The 20,000-nt window shown below is 30.0% G+C and overlaps 1 protein-coding gene across 1 annotated transcript in view; it reads right to left on the reverse strand.

Moving 5' to 3' along the window:
* The window catches only part of LOC106875217 (uncharacterized), a 242,286-nt gene that overhangs the window by 83,412 nt on the left and 138,874 nt on the right, over window positions 1-20,000 (reverse strand). The window contains exons 8-10 of the mRNA XM_089348365.1: window positions 17,647-17,787; window positions 14,599-14,774; window positions 4,954-5,162 (exon numbers count right to left, since the gene is read on the reverse strand). Of these exons, the coding sequence (XP_089204491.1) occupies window positions 4,954-5,162; window positions 14,599-14,774; window positions 17,647-17,787 (526 nt within the window). The remainder of the gene's footprint in view (window positions 1-4,953; window positions 5,163-14,598; window positions 14,775-17,646; window positions 17,788-20,000) is intronic.

The following is a 20,000-nucleotide window of genomic DNA, read 5'->3' on the forward strand; positions in this document are numbered from 1 at the left end:
ATCGACCAATCTTAAAAACAATTGGACTTTACACACAAGGTATTGGAAACTTATATGTATACCATTCTGCCTAAACAATGGATTTACAAATACAATATCCCTACATTCACTCTCTATTTCCTATCTTAACTAAACTAACTATTGCTTGATCATCCTCTCACACCGTCTGCGATGAAGGGATATAATAAATTTCCTTGAAACAACTGTAAGACATTCTATTTATAAATGTTCTATAATATACACAGCCTTGGTTTTTTATCTCATTACGAAAAGTAAATCCTTATATTCACATGCTGATATATGACCCACGTTGGACCCCTTATTCGCATGACCACCGAACCTGGAGCTTAACTGTGGTCTATCCATAGCACTTATTCAGCATTACCTGAAACCTTTGGATCTAATTGACACCACTATCGCTCATAACCTATATAAATATATATTTATTGGCTAAACTGGCAACATGACCATCCCCAAATACAACAGTTTCTGCCTACAAGCCTTTTGTTGGCCAAGGGCTATAGTAGAAAACGCTTGTGCAAGCTGCCATGCAGTGGGCTAGAACTGCAACCATGTGGTTTTGAAGCAAACTTCTTACTGCTGAGCCACACCTGAGCACATGTACATACATGCATATATATATATATATATATATATATATATATATATATATATATATATATATATGTGTGTGTGTGTGTGTATATATGTATATACATACACATTCACATATACAAAAAGGAATATGTATATATATTGACACATATCCATTTATAAATACACAAAGTATATATGGAGTGAAAGCATTTGAAGAGGCCAGGATAACGCATGTATGACTCCAAAGAGATCTAAGGAACAATGTTACGATCGAGAAGGTGAATGACAATGACCTTTTTGTGTGCACAGTTCGCGACTGACCATGCCTTTCTTTTGCTGGGCTCAAATCTCATTTGCGAGCCCATGGAAAACAATCCTCCACCAACTCTTCTGTCTATATGTCTGTGCACACCTTTGAATGTAGTGTATGCCAGAAGGTTTGCAAATCTAACGGAGGCTTCAAAAAACATTTTAAGATCTGCAAAGATCAGAACCTATCTGCAGCTCTTGGTGGTCCAAATCGAATGTGCAATCTATGTGGGTGTCTTTTCAGAACATTGTCATTGTCTGGTTTAGAAAGCCACATCAGATGCCATGATGGTGCTAAAGTATAGATACAGGAGGTGGTCAAACTCTGTATAAGGAGTAAACAACTACCATATACATAAATATATACACTATATATGTGTGTGTGTGTATACTTGTATGTATATATATATGTGTGTACATGTAGACATATATATCTGTGTCTGTGTATATATATATTTATATATGTGTATATATATAACATACATAGATTATATACATTGACATACACACAGAGTCACATATATGTAATATATAAACACAAGCTGTATGTATGTGTAGGTGTTGAATGCTATATATAATCATACACTATATTTACTTAAAGATACATATATCTATGGAGACAGACAGGAAGACACATACACACAAACACTGATATATAATCATATATTATTTTTATATAAACATACATACTGTTATATATATATATATATATATATATATATATATATATATATATATATATCCACACACATACACACATCTATGTGTCAGTGTTTTGTGTGTTTCAGTATGTATGTATGAATATTTATATATTGTATATATATATGCATATATAGACATGTAACTTATGAACTATGGGAACTCATAAACATACATATGAATGTGTAAAATTTGCATCCATGTACATCAAAGGAAAATATTTGGATCCAATGTCATATAACTGAGAAAAAATAAGATTTCTTTGATACAGTTAATGTTTTGAACATATAGGCAAAGTATGAAATACATGAAGAAATCATATTTTTGACTCAGTACGCATAGAAAAATTTTGTTTACTTTTTCTTAGCTAACATCTGCATACACAAACACATATATGTACAATAATAAATCATTTCTTTCTAAATTGATTTAATAAACATAAAAATGCTTAATTGTAAATATAATCAAATGCTATTACATCAGACCTATAAAAGGTAAATAAATTCATGTTAGATAAATTTAAGCAAAACATATTCATTAAAATAAGACAACATCCAAATTACTGTTTTTCTTTTCTTTGTTTTTTTTTTTTGTAAAATTTCTTTTGTGTGTGGTTATTTTGTAATCTTTTAAACCAGATCAAATCAAAGAGTCAAGCCTAAGAAGCTCGTATTGCAAATGTCTGAGATTTTAATTCTAGTAAATGCACATCAGAATGCAAATCATATAAATTGCACAAAGTTTAATTATTGTTAATTTATGTACCTTGAGACTAAATATCTTACATTATGGGGGATTTTATAATACTTTACTTTGGAATTTAATATCTGCTTTACATGTGCTAGTTTTACAATTTTTTCAATAAAACGGAATCATACAGTAAGAAAGAATAATGAAAAATAAAGCGTTTTTTTTTTCTCTATAAGAAAAAATATCTAACAGTCAATGTTTCAGAAGCAATTTTAATACCAATATATGTCTAAGTAAACTTATTCTGCACTGATAATGTAATGAAAGTGTAATTATTACAAGTGTACAAATTTAAAAACTAAAAGTAAAACTGAAAACTATTTTCATTTTTGTTGGTTTGAGCAGAACGAATCTTCACAAAGTAAAAATTAATTCAACTATATGCATACTGAGAAAAAGTAAAATAGAGAAGGAAACGGCTATGCTATAAAGAACCAATTTAAAAACTAACAATGGATTCTACCAAGTAAAGCAAACTGAATTCATCCAGATACACCTTATCGTGTTATTTTAGATTTATATAATACTAACATATATTTAAGTAATATTTAATATACCACCAGAATAGGCATGTAAAATTTGCAAACTATCCCTGTATCACTTAAAATAGAATATTATTTAATTACGTTACTGCTTAGTTGCCCAATTACGTAGCATAATACTTCAAGAATACAATGTTTTAGTTTCTTCACATTTAATTGCATTGTCAATACTTGAAATATCACCACCATTATCATCAATGTTTAAAATCCACTTTTCCATCTTGCATTGGCCAGATAAGACTTTGTTGAGTTAGCTTCTCTTCGGCTGGATGCCTTTCCTGTTGCAAACCCTCACCTCTTTCCAAGCAAAATGCTATTTCACCATAGCTAGATATGCTTTATATGGAAGACTGTAAACAAACGCCACTTGTATGATGATGATACTTGTTTACAACCATAGTGTAATGCTAAGACAAGGGTATGTGCATACACATATTTGACAGGATTCTACTGAGCCCACTTACAAGGTTTTGGTTGGCCTGAAACTATAGAAGGCACAAGTCAAAGCTGCCACACAATGAGATTTGGATCTGAGGCTACATGGTTGAGAGGGAAGCTTCTCAACAACAGACACATATTTCCTATATGTATTTATCTAGTATGTAATATTACTTAAGACTTTGAATTGAAATTCGAGCCATTACATAACTGAAAAGCTTGTTTAACCATTGGTACCAAAATAAAATCTGTTGTACTCATTTATCATCATTTGTGATGCGAAAACATATTTTGTATCACTGCAAAATGGTCACTGAGACAGTTCTAAAATCACAAAATAAATAGGGATTGAGTATAACAGTTTTTGATGGCTAAAAATATATTTCACATGTATTCTTGCTTTTCTTTGTAGGAAAGTCTTAATCTCTAGCTTTTAAAATATTATCTACCTGAGTTAGTTTTCCTTTTTTCACTTGTTAAAATTTATTATTTTCTATTATATGAATGATAGTGATATATGACACTGTGACTGTACCTAACCACAGAAAATTATAAAGGCAATGTGTGGATAAAAATCCTGAACTTCTTGCACTTAGGACTAAGTTTTCAGAAGTAACATTAGAACTGCACTATATTTTAAAAGCCACTTATAACAATATATGATTTGAATACAAAAATACACTTTATTGCATATTTGCATAATGTTTACAATCTATTATTTTATTTAAGGATTAATTCTGCATTTGTTTTAAGATATATTCTGTCATGAATAATAATCAATGAATGATTATGCAAATAAGTAGTCAATCTAAAGAATCAATACAGTACAAAGAATCACAATCAATATTATTTTGTTTTATTTTTAGTAAGATGGGAGATAGAACTAAACACTTGCTGAAGGACAGATCTAATAAAGAGATGCCACTATATCAAAACTATATATATATATATATATATATATATATATATATATATATATATATATATATATATATATATATATATATAATTGCTTGTATGCACTATAAGAAATAGAGAAGAAAAGTGCATAAAGTAAAATTTTATTTTGTCAAGCTTGAACATTTCTCAGACAATCTTAGTACTAATTAACTTAATAAGCAACAATAAGAACTTTTGGTCAGAGGTTATTTTTGTATTAAGCATTTATCTAATTTAAAGTAGAATTAGCAGCTTTGAATTTCCTACATAAATTAATTCGGGTCTCCAAAACAGCATCACTTCCAATTCAGGTATCACCAACATTCTTCCTAACTTAAAAAAGAAAACATATTTTAATTATGATAATAAAATGCTTAATTTTTTTAAAGGACAACTTGATTTTTAATGAAATATTAGGGAAGTTATCCAAATACTTTCAGTATATACTAACACAAACTAATTCAACAGAAAAAGTGCAGATATTTTATTTATTTTATTATTATCACAGATAAATATGATTTTGTTGTTAGATACATTGCTATATTAGTAAAGTTTTAATTATTATTAAATGCAATTTAAAACAGAAGCAGAATTTCCCAGCCATCAAAACATTTGCAAAATATGAAGCCAAAAACTTGATTTTCTTCAACAACAATTAAAATTTTTCATTTAAACTTACCTAATTGATTTCTCAACACGAACAGTAATCTTCTCAGTGAGTTCCTCCTCAATGCCAAACATTTTGGCTAAAGGCCCAATTTTGGCACAAAGAAGGGAGCTACGGTCGGGCTGACGTAAATCAGGAAAGTGTCCCATTGGCTTATATCCTCTGCATGACAGTAACTGATCATTGGTATTCACACCTCGGTCCATTTCATATGTCACATCCTGTCAATGATTAATAATTGAATGAAGATTGAGTTTTAATAATTACATATGGCCTTTCATGAAATTTGCTGGATATGTAGTTTAAATAATTTTTACTTCTTTTTATGAGAGAGGAAAAAAACTTAATAAGAGATGAGTACACTCAAAATTTTAATAAATTAAGGAATTAAGGTAGTGAGCTGGCACAATTGTTAGCACACCAGGCAAAATTCTTCATGGTATTTCACCCATTTTTACATTCCGAGTTTAAATTCTGCAGAAGTTGACACTGCCTTTTGTCATTGTGTACTTGATAAGATAAGTACCAATTGAGCAATGGGGTCCATGTAATCGAATTCCCCAAACCTCAAAATTGCTGGCCGTGTGCCAAAATTTGAAACCAATAAATTAAGGAATTTATTACCATTTTTTTTTTTCCATACTTCAACATGAAGTAAAAGCAGTTTCAACAAAAATATAGGTTGACAATTACAAAATTTGCATTCGTGTAAACTGTCACTTGAAGATTATTTGAAAGCATATTGATAATTTTCATGAAATGTAAAACCTTTCCTGTAAATGAAGCTACCATACAGTCTACTGCATATTGTGTTTATTATTGAGGTGCCATTGCAGTGAAAATATATCAAAATACGTTTCTAAAAATCCTTTTGATTAAAATTTCGATACAAAATTATTACAAAATAAGTCAAATATAAGAAACTTTTGAATATTTGCAAATAATAAACCACTAAAGAGAATTTTTTCTTCTACTGTAAAGCTACATTTCATGTCAGATATATTTGAATGGTATTAATCCTTCTGTTACAAACTCACCCACAGCCACCCCCCAAAAAATTTTGGTTAATAAACGTCCATAACCATCTGAAAAAAAAAACGTATTCATATTTTAATGAAATTTCAGCATAAATTTCCTTAGTATATTCATGAAAACATGTGATTTCATTATGTAAACAATTGAGTTAGACTTCCCAACATCATATTACATGATATCTGAGCACTAAATGTTTGGAGATTTTTTTTTTTTTTTTTTTTTTCACATGTTTGTCCACTTCAATTTCCTGAAATGTTTCACTGTGGACAAAAAGTGGGTACCAGTTTCCTATTGTCAAACAACAAGTTTGAATTCCAAATATTTTCAAAAGACAACATGGAAATATCTAAGAAAATATATGGCAAACACAAAAATCATGTGTGCGATTATAAATTCGATATTTCTATTTCTGAAAGTGAAACAATTCTAACAGTTCCAATAAGCAATAAAAGAGTGAATTTGCACCTGTTATATAGTAAGAATTAAAAATCTGTTTCTATTAGTTATATATATATATATATATGTACCTGACCAGTCTTTCCAAGGAAACGAAACAATTAGATTAATTTTTTTTCACTTTTTCCTTCAAAGTCTACGAAGTGACTACTGAGCAAACAAACCATTAAACAGAACATAAACAAAGAAGAAAAAGAGATAGTTTGATATTTCCTGAATGCATGAAAGTTAGAAATTTGAGAATGTTTAGGGATATTATGTGCATGTATGTGAGTAAATGTATCTTTTACTCGTTTCAGTCATTAGACTGCAGCCATGCTGGGACACGGCCTTGAAAAATGTTTAGTTGAATGAATAGATCACAGTACTTATATATTTTTAAAACCTGTTACTTATCCAATCCATGTACATGGTACACCTGTTTAATGTGCATTAAGTTTGCCTGAGAGATATTTCAGTGATTTGCACAATATTAAAATCTTATTTGATATTCATTGAATATTAACTAATAACTCATTCCCTGTGTTGATGTTTAAACAAAATCTAAATAATTTTATATTTTGCAATATTTACTATTATTAGTTAAATATACTTTGAGACAAAAATTATGACATAAATTTGGTTAAGAACCTTTTGGTAAATTGTGTTCTGAAAATCACATTAATATGTTAATAAAAATGTTAGAATTGTTTTATGAAACCAGTAAAAATTCATGATTATTCTAGAATTTAATTGAAACACATATGAGGTGTATTTTGGTTAGGAGTATAGTAATGATAGGGTTAAAATGCGCTTATTCACTAATGACCTTTAATTGTGAAATTGCATGAGAATTATTTTACAACAAAGCAATCATCACAATAACACAAATGACAAGGATGAATCCATGAATAGAGATAAAATATTCAAGTATAATGTTTAAACACTCAGCTCAATATTCCAGTTTTGCAAAGAGTCTGGTAGTTTTATAATAATTACCTCTTACACTTACATGTTTATCAAATTATTTAACACAGATAAGATTAGTAAATGATTTTACTAATAATGAGATCTATGAGATCTTAGTTAAAATAGTTCAATGCACATCTTTTTTCAAACATTCTAGAAATACTTAAGTAACTTCATATAAAATAAAATTCTCAAATCTAAAGAAATATTTAGCATTATAGTTAATTTAAAATATTTAAGAAATCTCTTGTTTCTTTTTGCAGTTGTTTCAAGAACTCATATAACTTGATTATTATTTTGAAATTCTCCAACTGAAGGAAACAAATTACCTTTTCAAGATAACAGAAAATGCTAAAACTAATATAACATTAATATTTATATAATAGAAAGAATATACACAAGCTCTTCAGATACTCAAACATTATTAATAGAATAAATTCTAGGTTCAAATCATTGGGTAATATCAAAGTACAGGGTGGTGTATTGATGAAATTGTAAACACACAAAACGGGATGCCTAGTGGCATCTATTATGTTTTTTGCACTCTATTGAGAACCATTATAATGATACTGATACCAAGCAGTATCAGCATTTGCCTTTCCAGGTGAAACATTGGCGGTGTTGATAGATGAGATACTTGCATGTATAAGCAACTACTGTCTTTCATTAAAAAACAGGCTTTTCCAAGCTTGATCCAAACGTTACAGAGCCATAGTCTCATGATATGTACAGAGACGCCAGATAATGTTACACAGAAATTTTAAGTAATTATAATCTTTATCTTTCGTATTATGTGATAGCCATTCCCAGTAACTTCCAGTGTCATTTGTCAATTGATCTAAGTGGTCTTTGAAAGGCAACTAATGTGATTATGTGAAGAGTGTCCCAAACTAGCTTTTCCTCACTTCTCCAGCGGCATGAAACAAAGCAGCAAATTCTTCTTTCTTTAATGGTGTTTGATAGTTTTGGATGCTTACTGTACATTTTATTTTATTTATTCATTTCTTTTTTTTTTTTTTTTGATAGACTTGTCTTTCCAGGACACATTCAAAGCATCATAAGGCATAGGTGTTGTCCATCATAGTTTCAAACCTTCTGGTTAATACCTAAGTAAAGATGCCATAAACTAACAGATTCAACCACTGCACAGAAGTTTTTTTTTCAGATTCTCTGAAAACATCTGCCTCTGTAAATTCTAGTTTTACTTATCTTCTCAAGTAAGGCATTTTCTAACAATTTATAAATAGTAACTAACTACCTTGTGATATTTAAACATCTAACATATACTCTTTTACATGATTCAGTCATTTAACTGCAGCCATGCTGCAGCACCGCCTTTAGTCGAACAAATCGATCTCAGGACTTATTCTTTGTAGACCTAGTAATTATTCTATCGGTCTCTTTTGCCAAACCGCTAAGTGACGGGGGCATAAACACACCAGCATCGGTTCTCAAGCAATGCTAGGGGGACAAATACAGACACACATACATATATACGACGGGCTTCTTTCAGTTTCCGTCTACCAAATCAACTCACAAGGCTTTGGTCGGCCCGAGACTATAGTAGAAGACACTTGCCCAAGATGCCACGCAGTGGGACTGAACCTGGAACCATGTGATTGGTAAGCAAGCTACTTACCACACAGCCACTCCTGCGCCTGCAAATACCAAATCTATTGAAAATAATAAATTTTTTTAACCATCACAGAGCTACTGTTTTTTTATTTATACATTCTGAAAATCTGGTTTTCATCTTTAATTGCATTTGGTCTCAAGCTGATTCCATACTTCTTCATCTACACTGTTCATCAAGCAAATTTTTACTGCTTAACTTGAAACACACTGTAAAATATATACCCTTCAACAGGTTTTGTGCTTTTAGGCTTCCAACAGTTTAAATAGTCAGTCAGTTCTCATTTCATTTAAAAATTAAAAGAAAATTCCAACACTCATCAGGCAGCTTCTACTAATCAATTCCTGCAAAGTAAAATATTCCCATCACATGCCTAAAGCAGAATTTAAAATGTTTAAAACATAATTCCATTTAAAGAACAAAGATTTTGTGTTTTAAAACACTAATTCCACATAACAGCTTTGAAATCACTTAAGAAAATTAGATTAAATTTAGAATTAAAGCAACATTTCTTTGGAATTTCAGAAATAAGACATCTTACAAAACATTTATTTTTTTCTAAACTGATTACTAAATTTAATTGGTTGTAAGGTTAAGCTTTTGGCCTACTGACCACGCTAAGTGTCCAAATCTTTCTACAGCTATTGTGCTAATAGTTAGACATGATATGTGACACTCTCCGAGTCAAGCTCATTATTATTCAAATACTAATCTTATATCATAGTGAGAGAGTTAACAAGAAGTAATAGTTTTTCTAATAAAATGTTCAATATTGCAAAAATCATTTAATCTGAAAAACGAAAACATCCATCTAGCTTAGAACAATAGGCATAAGAGTGAAAAATGTTAAAAAACACCCATGTTCCTTTATCATTTTAGTTTATAGCACATTGGCTACAAGAAACAAGTTTTCCTTCTAATAAAATACATGTATATAAACTGGAAACAATGAAAACTAGAAATAATTAACTAAAAATACGTAGCTATTTGAGTCTTACATTACTACAATTATAGTTTGAAACATTTCTGTTTCCTCATATTTTACCAACATGCATTTCTCTATTTGTTGTATAAACATTTTTAATGGAAAAAGATTATCATTCAAATCCCCTCTTTCATTTTTCTTTTTTTTTTTAAGATACATTTGATAATGCAGTTCTATATACTATGATAATTATACTATGAAAATTACCTGATATATTTGATATATTCAAGGTTGATATTTGTGCCATTGATGCTATGGCTATTGGTTCAGAGCTGACCAAGGAATTCAGCAACAATGCATTATGAAATTTTCTTTTCAACATTTTCATATTGAGATATCTAAATATTTAATGCTACTGAAGTAGACCAGTAACAATTGAATATTTATACTATTCGGTGGCTATATTTTTAAAATAATTTAAGGCACATTTTAAGAATAAACATATAAGTTTATATTGAATTCTGACTGATTTTATTATTCTCTATACAATTTTAATAGAAAATTGCAGTATTGAAGATAATCAGGTGAAAATGTTTTCACTAGAAAATGTAAGTAGTTTATGAATGTATAGGAAAATAATTTGATACAAAATCTATCTTCAAATTATTGAACTGGAGTATTGGAATTTTAAGATATGAATATCAATTTATGTTTTATCATGATATATGGTGGCATCTTTTCTCAAGGTAAAATAATGACTTTATGATAAAAGTTAATAAAGGGATTTAGTTTATCTTTATTTTTCCTGATATAGTATGAGAGAAAAGTCCAAAGAACAATAGGAAACCAATATCAATGTTATTGATCTTTGATTTAAATTGTCAAAAATGGAAGCTATAGCAAAATACAGTAAAGAAAAATACAGACATTTCTATAATTATCGTATTGAAAAATTTATTTCACTTAAATAGCAGGATTTCGGATGGAATAATAGAAGAAAACTTTGATAGTCTCCCCCTCCCAACATGCCTTGATTCATAAATGCAAAATAGCTAACAAAAAGAAAAAATTACACCTGAAAAATATAACAGTATGAGTTTTCAATTAACCTTTGAGTTGAAAATCATTTTGGGAGTGTAACCCAATATTATTTTGATATGATGTTCTACAATTAATTATGAATCATTTAAAAACAGCAGAACGTCAAGTATAGTAAAATTGAATGTGTATTAGAGTACTAATTTTACCTCAATCTATTCATAAAGTCAATAGCATTTCATGTTATTAGCCTCCAGATTGAAAAATGCTTAAGTAAACACAAATAGAAATTGCTTCCTATGAAAATGGATTTTCCTAAAGCAAAACTGTAACTTTCTTATGTTTCCTTTTTCTTTTGTAGTTCACTTTGTACCGTCTTACATTATTCTGGCCTTACACAATAAATCTCTTAAAAGTAATACCACACAATGCTTCACTATTTTATATATATACATACATGCTAATATACATGTGTGTGTGTATATATATATATATATATATATATATATATATATATATATATATATATATATATATGCGTGTGTGTATGTATATATATGCATGTATGTGCATATATATATATATATATATATATAGAGAGAGAGAGAGAGGTTAGTACAGTTAGCGGTTGGAAAAACTGTCTAATGGATAAGAATATCTTTCTAGTACCAGTATAAATTACCTATGTTAACCCTGGGTATGGATATGCAAGCATATTATGCTCATAGGATACAGGCAATAACAAAATAAACAAGAGTTTATCAGAAATCAAATTTAAATTAAGCAGAAAATGGAGAAAATTCTTGATCAACAAACAAATTGACTATCATCAGTTATTTCTTTTTTTTTTTTTTGCTAAAGTTTTGTATTAAAAAAATAATAACTAATGGGAGTCAATTTATTTGCTGATCAACAATTTTCTCCATTTTCTGCTTAGTTTATTTATTTATTTATCTATATATATATATATCTATATATATATATATATATATATATATATATATATATATATATATATATATATATATATATACATGTATATGTCTGTATGTATGCGTGTGTGGTACATACATCTTTTTCCACATTAAAAAAAATTATACATTCAATACTTTGAACATAGTTAGCAACTTAGGAAAAGACTTCATATCAAAATAAAATATTCATAAAGACCAAAGAAGAGAAAAATAAATAAGTATATCTTATTAAGAGACATTTTCAATTTCAATTAAAAATGGACTTCTGCTAAATACTCCAGTAATCATAGTCGTGTATGCTACATCCTAACTGAAATGCAAGCATTACTTGGGTGCTTGAACTAGTGTATTGCCTGCATGATAGTGACATATAATCAACACCTAACCAACACATTAATCATTTTTCACTCAGATTCATATTTATAATTCTATGCTGTATGCACTAGATGGCAGGTTCAACTAATTAAACTTGTTTTGCTCAACCAGTGACGTGTTTAAGTTTTAGCTCATTAAACTTTTTGCTATTTCTATTTTCTAGCATTCGGTCTCTACCCAATGAGCATGTAGCACAGTAATAACATAAAAGCAAAAAATATATATATCACTCACTTATTCACTGTTAAATATTTTTTTCTTATTATTTTTAACATATGTAAGTCAACTGTTTATTTTTCTAATTATTAATTGATTTCTAATAGATAACCTTTTAAATAGGCATTTGAATTGGCTTTACTTATATTAGTATTATATACTAATATTAGTACTATATAATCCACAACCAAAATCAATTTTTATAAACTGTTCCAATCATTTTCCTTTCCACTATCAATAACTAAAAGATCATGCCCCCCCCCCCACCACTAATATCTGCAACACTGATTTGCTTATTTCATTCACCCTTCAGTCTTACACCATACTTCAATGAGTTCTTATGTTAGTTCTCTTTGCTAAATAGTTATATTTAACAGCCATTTCAAACTGGTTGGATGGACCTACAATTCAAATATTGTTGCAAAAACACTTAAGCAGAAAAGTTTGTCGCTTTTACTGTAGTTAAGGGAACAGCCCTGGTGACTGCTTTACTAAAAATTCAGGTACAAAGATAATCTGTAAATCTAATTCCTTAAGTATGACATGCTTATACTCAGTCTATGAAGACAATTTAGGCTTTACTCATATAGTGATAGGTAGTACAGAATGCGAACATAAACATGGTATGTGTATTCATTTAGTTTTTACTTGATCAAAAGATTTGAATGCAGCAGAAACAAGAAAAGGAAGTTCAATTTGTTCTTCATAAGAGAGGATAGGTATTCTAATACAGTATTTAGTGTTGCTGAAGTAAATAATCTTTAGTCAGCATTTAATATCTGACAAAAGGTGTTGTAATTGTGTTTCTAGACATTCATAGTTGTTGCACAGTTGTTCATTGTGTTATGTGGATTGAAGCAAACTGCAACTTCAGTTATTCTTACCATATGTCTAAATGTTTTTTTACCTAAATTATATTTATTTTGATATTTATTTATAGAGTATTTGGCTTGTTAGAATCAAGATAATGTTATTTTGAATGATAAATGCTTCACAAAAGTTTGAAGTAGAAGCTTAGGGGAGCAAGATAGAGTTAATAAAATGAACAGTAACTTAAGTCTATCCCTAATACATTTGAAAAGAAAAAAAAACTGACATTCTACCTTAAATGATAGTCCAAGATGATGTAAACATTTACAATAACTCCTCAGTGCAAATTCATTTCCATCTGCTATCTCTTTAATATTAAAATTACTTTTATTTCTTTTTATATTTAAGTCAACTATGAGAAAAATTTAACCATTAAAAGAAAATACAGACTTTGAACAAATTAATGTAGAAGTAGGATATAATAGGAGACATTTTCTTTTCTACATCACTTGGTCAAAAGAAGAGTGGTACATAGCACCTTTTTCAAAACTTACTTAAATGTGCTAAAGTCACACAATGGCTAAGTAGTGGTGCTAAAATGAATGATTGAATTAGTTTACCACCCAGGAACAGTAAAAGTACCTCCAATGAACTATCACATCATTTTTGCTTCTCGTATTTGCCACCCCCCCTGAAATTTTGGTTAACCAAAACTATGGTTAAAGATGCTTGCTCAAGGCACAGCACAATAAGACTGAACCTGAAACAACATAATTACAAAGCAAACTTCTTAACCACACCACCATGCCCAAACACCATTTGCTTTATTAGGATTTAATGATAGCAAAAGGATTACAAGAAAATAGCTAAGTAAAATGGTAAGTAGGTCACAGCATGGGAAATTGTAAAGTTGAAAATAACTAACAAATTCAAAAACATGCTTGATTAATAGTGGTGCAAACTAGGAAGTTAGAGCAATGAAGCTATGGATTTCAAGATAATGAAACTCAGTTGTATTTCAAATTAAAGTAATTGTAATTAGAGAAAACATTCAACCATAAAACAAATATTATATAAATAAGAAAAAGAGTAATCAATCTAATTACAGAAAACAACCCAACTTTAGTATTCATCATATAAAATGTTAACTCTAAAGAATTGCATTTTCAATATCTGTACATAAAAAATAACAATGTAGCAAGAAACAGAATTAGTAATTGAAGTGAATATGTCTTCACTTAACTTACTTTATGTATTACATATTCCATGAGATAATGAGCTGGCATTGGGTATGGACAATACTTATGTAAGATGCTGCGATCGTAAAAAGCTTGGTTATCATTAACAGTAGAATGGTCAATGGGCATAAATTTGTGCACTGGATCCAGTTTTCTAACTTCTATTTTCGCAGCCATATTAGACCCTGTAGTAAAACATAAACATAAGAATCATGATTACAATAAATATATAATAAAAGCCAACATTAAAAGAAAATTTATATTTTGTGCATGTAATATCGCCGTTTTTTAGCAAGTAATGTAGTTCCAAAAAAATATAATGTAATGCTTTAATTTATCATCATTTATGCAACAGCACTGCTTATTATTATTATGGGCTGTTCATTATTGAGACATTTAATGATCATTTAATGGGAATGCTTACACATAAACAACAAATGGTGTTATTATAATAATTAACATTATCAACCCTATCAATCTAAAGTAGTTTCAAACCCAATTAAAGAATAAGCAAGTTATATAGCTTTCCTATCGCTTTGTTTGAAGAGTAATATTTACGACCTAATTGTTAGCTTAGATTTTCATTGCAATATGACAAAGCATCATTTGCACTGAACATTGTTAAAAAAAAAATTATTGTATCAAATAGTAAATATATGAGCACTCTTGTGCAAGAATGGGAGAGAGAATGCTAGAACAGAAATACTGATACTAGCAGAGATGCTCTTGCTGCATGCTTCTTCTATGTCCCAACTACCTCCAGTACACTCTCCTGTCTGCTTTTTTTCACTGAACCTCTCCCTATGGCTTCTCCACTCCTTACCATTCTCTTTCTTTCTATCATGCACAACACCACCACCCATATCCATCTGCTCATCTCATATAACTGGTTTAGTAGTGTATCTCATCTACTTCCAGCTACTCCCACCGTCTTCATGACTCTTACTAACCACCTATCACAACAGTCTATTCTATTATTTCTCAAGCAGTATTTTCTATTACTCTCTCTTCTGCCACCTTCTAACAGCTATAAATTTGTTCCTCCCATCAAACTTTCTCTTCCTTCAGCACCTCACCTGAAGCTAATCACTCTCTTTTATTTTCCTTCACAAAGCAGTGTGGAGGATCTATAGTCTTGTGAGTTACAAGTGACCTCACCTAAGCTAGTACCACAATAAAATGCCACCAGCACAAGTCAGGTACACCAAATACATTCTGTAAAGTGGTTAGTAAATTGAATACAGACAACATAAGATTGAGGAAATTCTTTACTCTTGCCAAGAGTACAACAACACATCTAATGCAAGTGCAATGATAAAATACACTCATTACACACTTAAGTGGTTGGTGTCAAGAAAGGTACCTCTGTTTGCAGAAAACACACCAAAATCAAAACATCTGACTGAGGCGTAATCCTTTAGCCTGTTTGAGGGCAGTAACCCCAAATAAGAACTGACTCAGATGGGACAACCAGTCCAACACATACTACCATGGAAAACATACAAAATGAAAGTGATGGCGATTTAAAACCACTTACTAATCCAGAACAAATATGAATATTCTAAATCAAAAGACAGTCACATGCCAAAGTAAGAATACTAGAAACTATTCGTTAAAGCAATTACCATTACCATTTTCCTCAAACTGAGAAGGCTGAGACTGAGTTTAGTACATCAATAAAAATGTAACTTAAATGTATTCTCTTTATATCCTTCATTCACAAGAAGTTTGATTTTTAAATTAAAAAAAATAAAGCAATTGCTTCAAATGAGAAAACACATTTAAATATAAAGTTATTTATTCTAAGAAGTGACAGTATTAGTATTTGTAAGCTAAATTCTCTAAAGGTAGAAAAGAATAAGAGCTACAAACTGTCAGACTACATATTTCTCTATACTAAGGTAGCTTAGTCAAGCAACATTAGGTATATCCTTTGTTTATCACTAAGCTATAATCCTATCTTAAAGGGTGGCGAAAGAATATTTTTCTTTATGAAATACCAGAATTCATAGGTATTAAACAGAATGTTTCCCATAAAATAATTATGATAGTAAGTGAAAGTTCATATTGATAATGAAAATTCAGTTTTTGTTCTATTGTGGTAAAACTACTTGCAACTTGTTTCACTATAATTATTACTTACCTGATTAATATGTGTAATAAAATCTGTATTAATAATTCAGATATTCTCCAACAGTATTCTATAGAATATTGTCATAAAAATATCTACATCATTTATTCACTAGTATTTGTACGTTGCGGAAATAATATATAAAAGAAAATATATTTTTCCCCAATATCTGAACAACTTTCGGTATAACTGCTTTTCTTTTATTTTAATGTTAATTCAGAGGAAGGACCTCCAGAACGTGTGGGAGAAAGTGAAACAGCTGTGTATAAATTGGCAACCTGGCATGATTACTGGCAACAGAATATCATACAGAGTACCAAAGGACCAGATAGTAGTGTTAAACTAGACAACAGATTGGTTACTACACAAGAATAAGAAAGATCCCTATGACAGGCTTCCATACAAATTATGTCCACCAAATTTCACTTAGACAGCTATGATAAAAGACATTTTCCCAAGGTGCTGTTGCATAATGGAATCTAACCTAAAAGCATGCAGTTAACTGATTACAAATTGATTTGTAAATAAACTAAAGTTCAGGAGTTAGACAATTCCAGTTAGACAAACATGTTCAACAGTTTGCTTACAAAAAACATTTTAATATAGAAATCTGAGAAATTCTAAAGAAGACTAAAAAGTAATTAGTCTAAAAAACAGATAAAGAAATAAAAACAGAAAAACTGGGAGCTAAATATTATACTGGAAAAGAAAACAAGCAATAGGTATTAATATTCCTAAAATTGAAAAAGTTTAAAATGTTCTTTAACTTAAAAATAATTTTCAGTGTTTTCTTTTTCAATTTCACAATAATGTTATTTCTTAAAATAGAATGTATACATAGGAAATATTAAAAAAAATAATTCTTTGAGGGTGTAAAAGTAATTTGGAATTTTATATGATTCTGAAACTTAGATAATTAAACTTACCTCTCTGCAGATCAAAGGTGTTTTCATATTTCCATTCCATGTCAGGCAAGTAACGGACATCATGCTCAACATCTTTTACTTTACTGCGGTCTTCTTTAAGAACATTACTGGATGTTTGGATTGCGGGTAATTCTGTTTTATCTAGAAATTTATTAATATATGTCAGGTAGTCAATATAGATTCTAAACACTTTTATGACTAAAGATCAGATTAAAAGATTTATTCAATATTTTTATCACACTTTTTCTGTGAAATGTCATTTTTTTTTTTTTTTTTTTTTGCTATTTAGACACATCACACACATACATACAAAAATACAAAACATATTTGGTGTAAGTGTTGTGTATTAATAGAAGAGGGAGAAACAGATACAATAAGGGGGCAAAATGAGAGAAAAACAAAAGTGGACTGTAGTTCAACTAATCTAATTTGTTGGATCTCAGCTAGTCATCATGAGACAGAAAACAATTTCATTGACTACATACTAAATAGAGTCAAATTCTCAATTCAACCTGTGGAACTGTGGGTGTATACCTTTTAAAATCCTACACAGTGCTGATATAAATCAAGAAGAACCAAAAGGATTTACCAAAAAGTTACATCAAATGACATCTCACTTGGAAAACTAGCCTATAATTACCAATGTATCCACAAAAACATAATTCATAACTGATAGACATCATTAAGATGTAAGACTACCAGCAAGACAGCAAATTTATGAAAATGCTACATGCTAAGTTGTCCCCAGTCATAACTTTTTATTGCTGGTCTCAACACAAATAGCTCCTTTCATACAATTTATTGCCTTCTATATATATATATATATATATATATATATATATGTGCATGTGTACATATGTGTATGTATATATATATGTATATATACACACACACACAAGCACACATGTATACATATACAGGCTGCGATGGGTAAATTGTCGCCATTTTATATTTTTTATTTCACACATATGCATTGTTTGCTTTTCATTTTTCAACAACACAATATAGTAGGGTCAGTCGGGCACAGTCCATGAGAAAAACAGGGCCATGACACAATAAACTCTGCCAGAAATTTGGAAACAACATGCTGTACTGTTTGGCTTTCATGCCGGAAGTTCCAACAAGAAAATTTCAGAGTGTTTCGGTGTCAATCTGGAAAGAGATGGATGAGTCTAATGGTGATTACGAAGGTACAGCAGCTTGGAAAACACACTCTGGTCATTCTGATAAGAAAAGAATTCCTGAATCTGTTGCTGAGATTCAGGCAATGGTCGACAATAATACCTGCAAGTCAATCAATTCCATTGCCAGGATATGGGAGTCTCAGTTTCTTATCAGGCAGGTAGAGCATGAAGACATTCAGTGTTTCTCAAACAAGATGAGAAAGGGCCAATTTTAGTATATGTATCTATATAAGTATTTCCTCCTATGTTCTATATTCTCTGGGAGCGCATTAAAGGCCTTTCCGGGACTACTTTATTTGAATTCTATCATAACTGACTTCACAACCTTCATATACAATGGGGGGAAATAAATATTTGTACACATCAAAATTCTTTATTTATTTAATTTCTAATGAACATAAATGGGATATACCAATACTATATTTGCATAGACATGCATAAACTAAGAATACGCAAAAGAAACTAATAAATTATTGCAACTAAGGAATTTATATCCAATTATAAATATTTATGGGTAAAAAAAGGATTCATACAGAACATAAATAACTGATAATTCTGATTTAATACTTCGGTGCATAACCATTATTCAATTCCTCAATGACTCGCATGTTTCTTTAGGAATTTTTTTCCATTCTTCCTGACAAATTTTCTTCAAATCTGGAATGCGCCCTGGGGCTCTTGAATGAATTTTAATTTTCAAATAACGTCACAAATTTTCAATGGGGTCCAAGTCAGGTGACTGGCTTCGCCATTCTAATAATTTTATATTGTGATTGACAATCCATTTTTGGTAGATTTCATCGTGTGCTTAGGGTTATTATCCTGTTGTAAAACCCACCCTTCACAAAGCTGGAGCTTTTCTAAAGAGTCCCATAAATTATTGTTCAAAATATTTTGGTACATCTCTGCATTCATTCTACCATCTATCACATGTAAATTGCCATTGCCATTTGCAGAGAAACACTACGATGTTGCCACCTCCAAACTTTTCGGTAGGAATTGAGTTTTTCGGCAAATAGGTGGTACCATTTTTCCTCTAAACATGGGTATGCGAATTTCATCCAAACAATTCAATTTTCAACTCGTCTATCCATAGAACCTTTTCCCAGAATGTATCAGATTTATCTTTATGTTCATAAGCACATTTTAAACAGGCATCTCTATGCCTTT

This window comes from Octopus bimaculoides, chromosome 3, assembly GCF_046866305.1.
Source record: "Octopus bimaculoides isolate indiv1 chromosome 3, ASM4686630v1, whole genome shotgun sequence".
Classification (NCBI taxonomy): domain Eukaryota; kingdom Metazoa; phylum Mollusca; class Cephalopoda; order Octopoda; family Octopodidae; genus Octopus; species Octopus bimaculoides.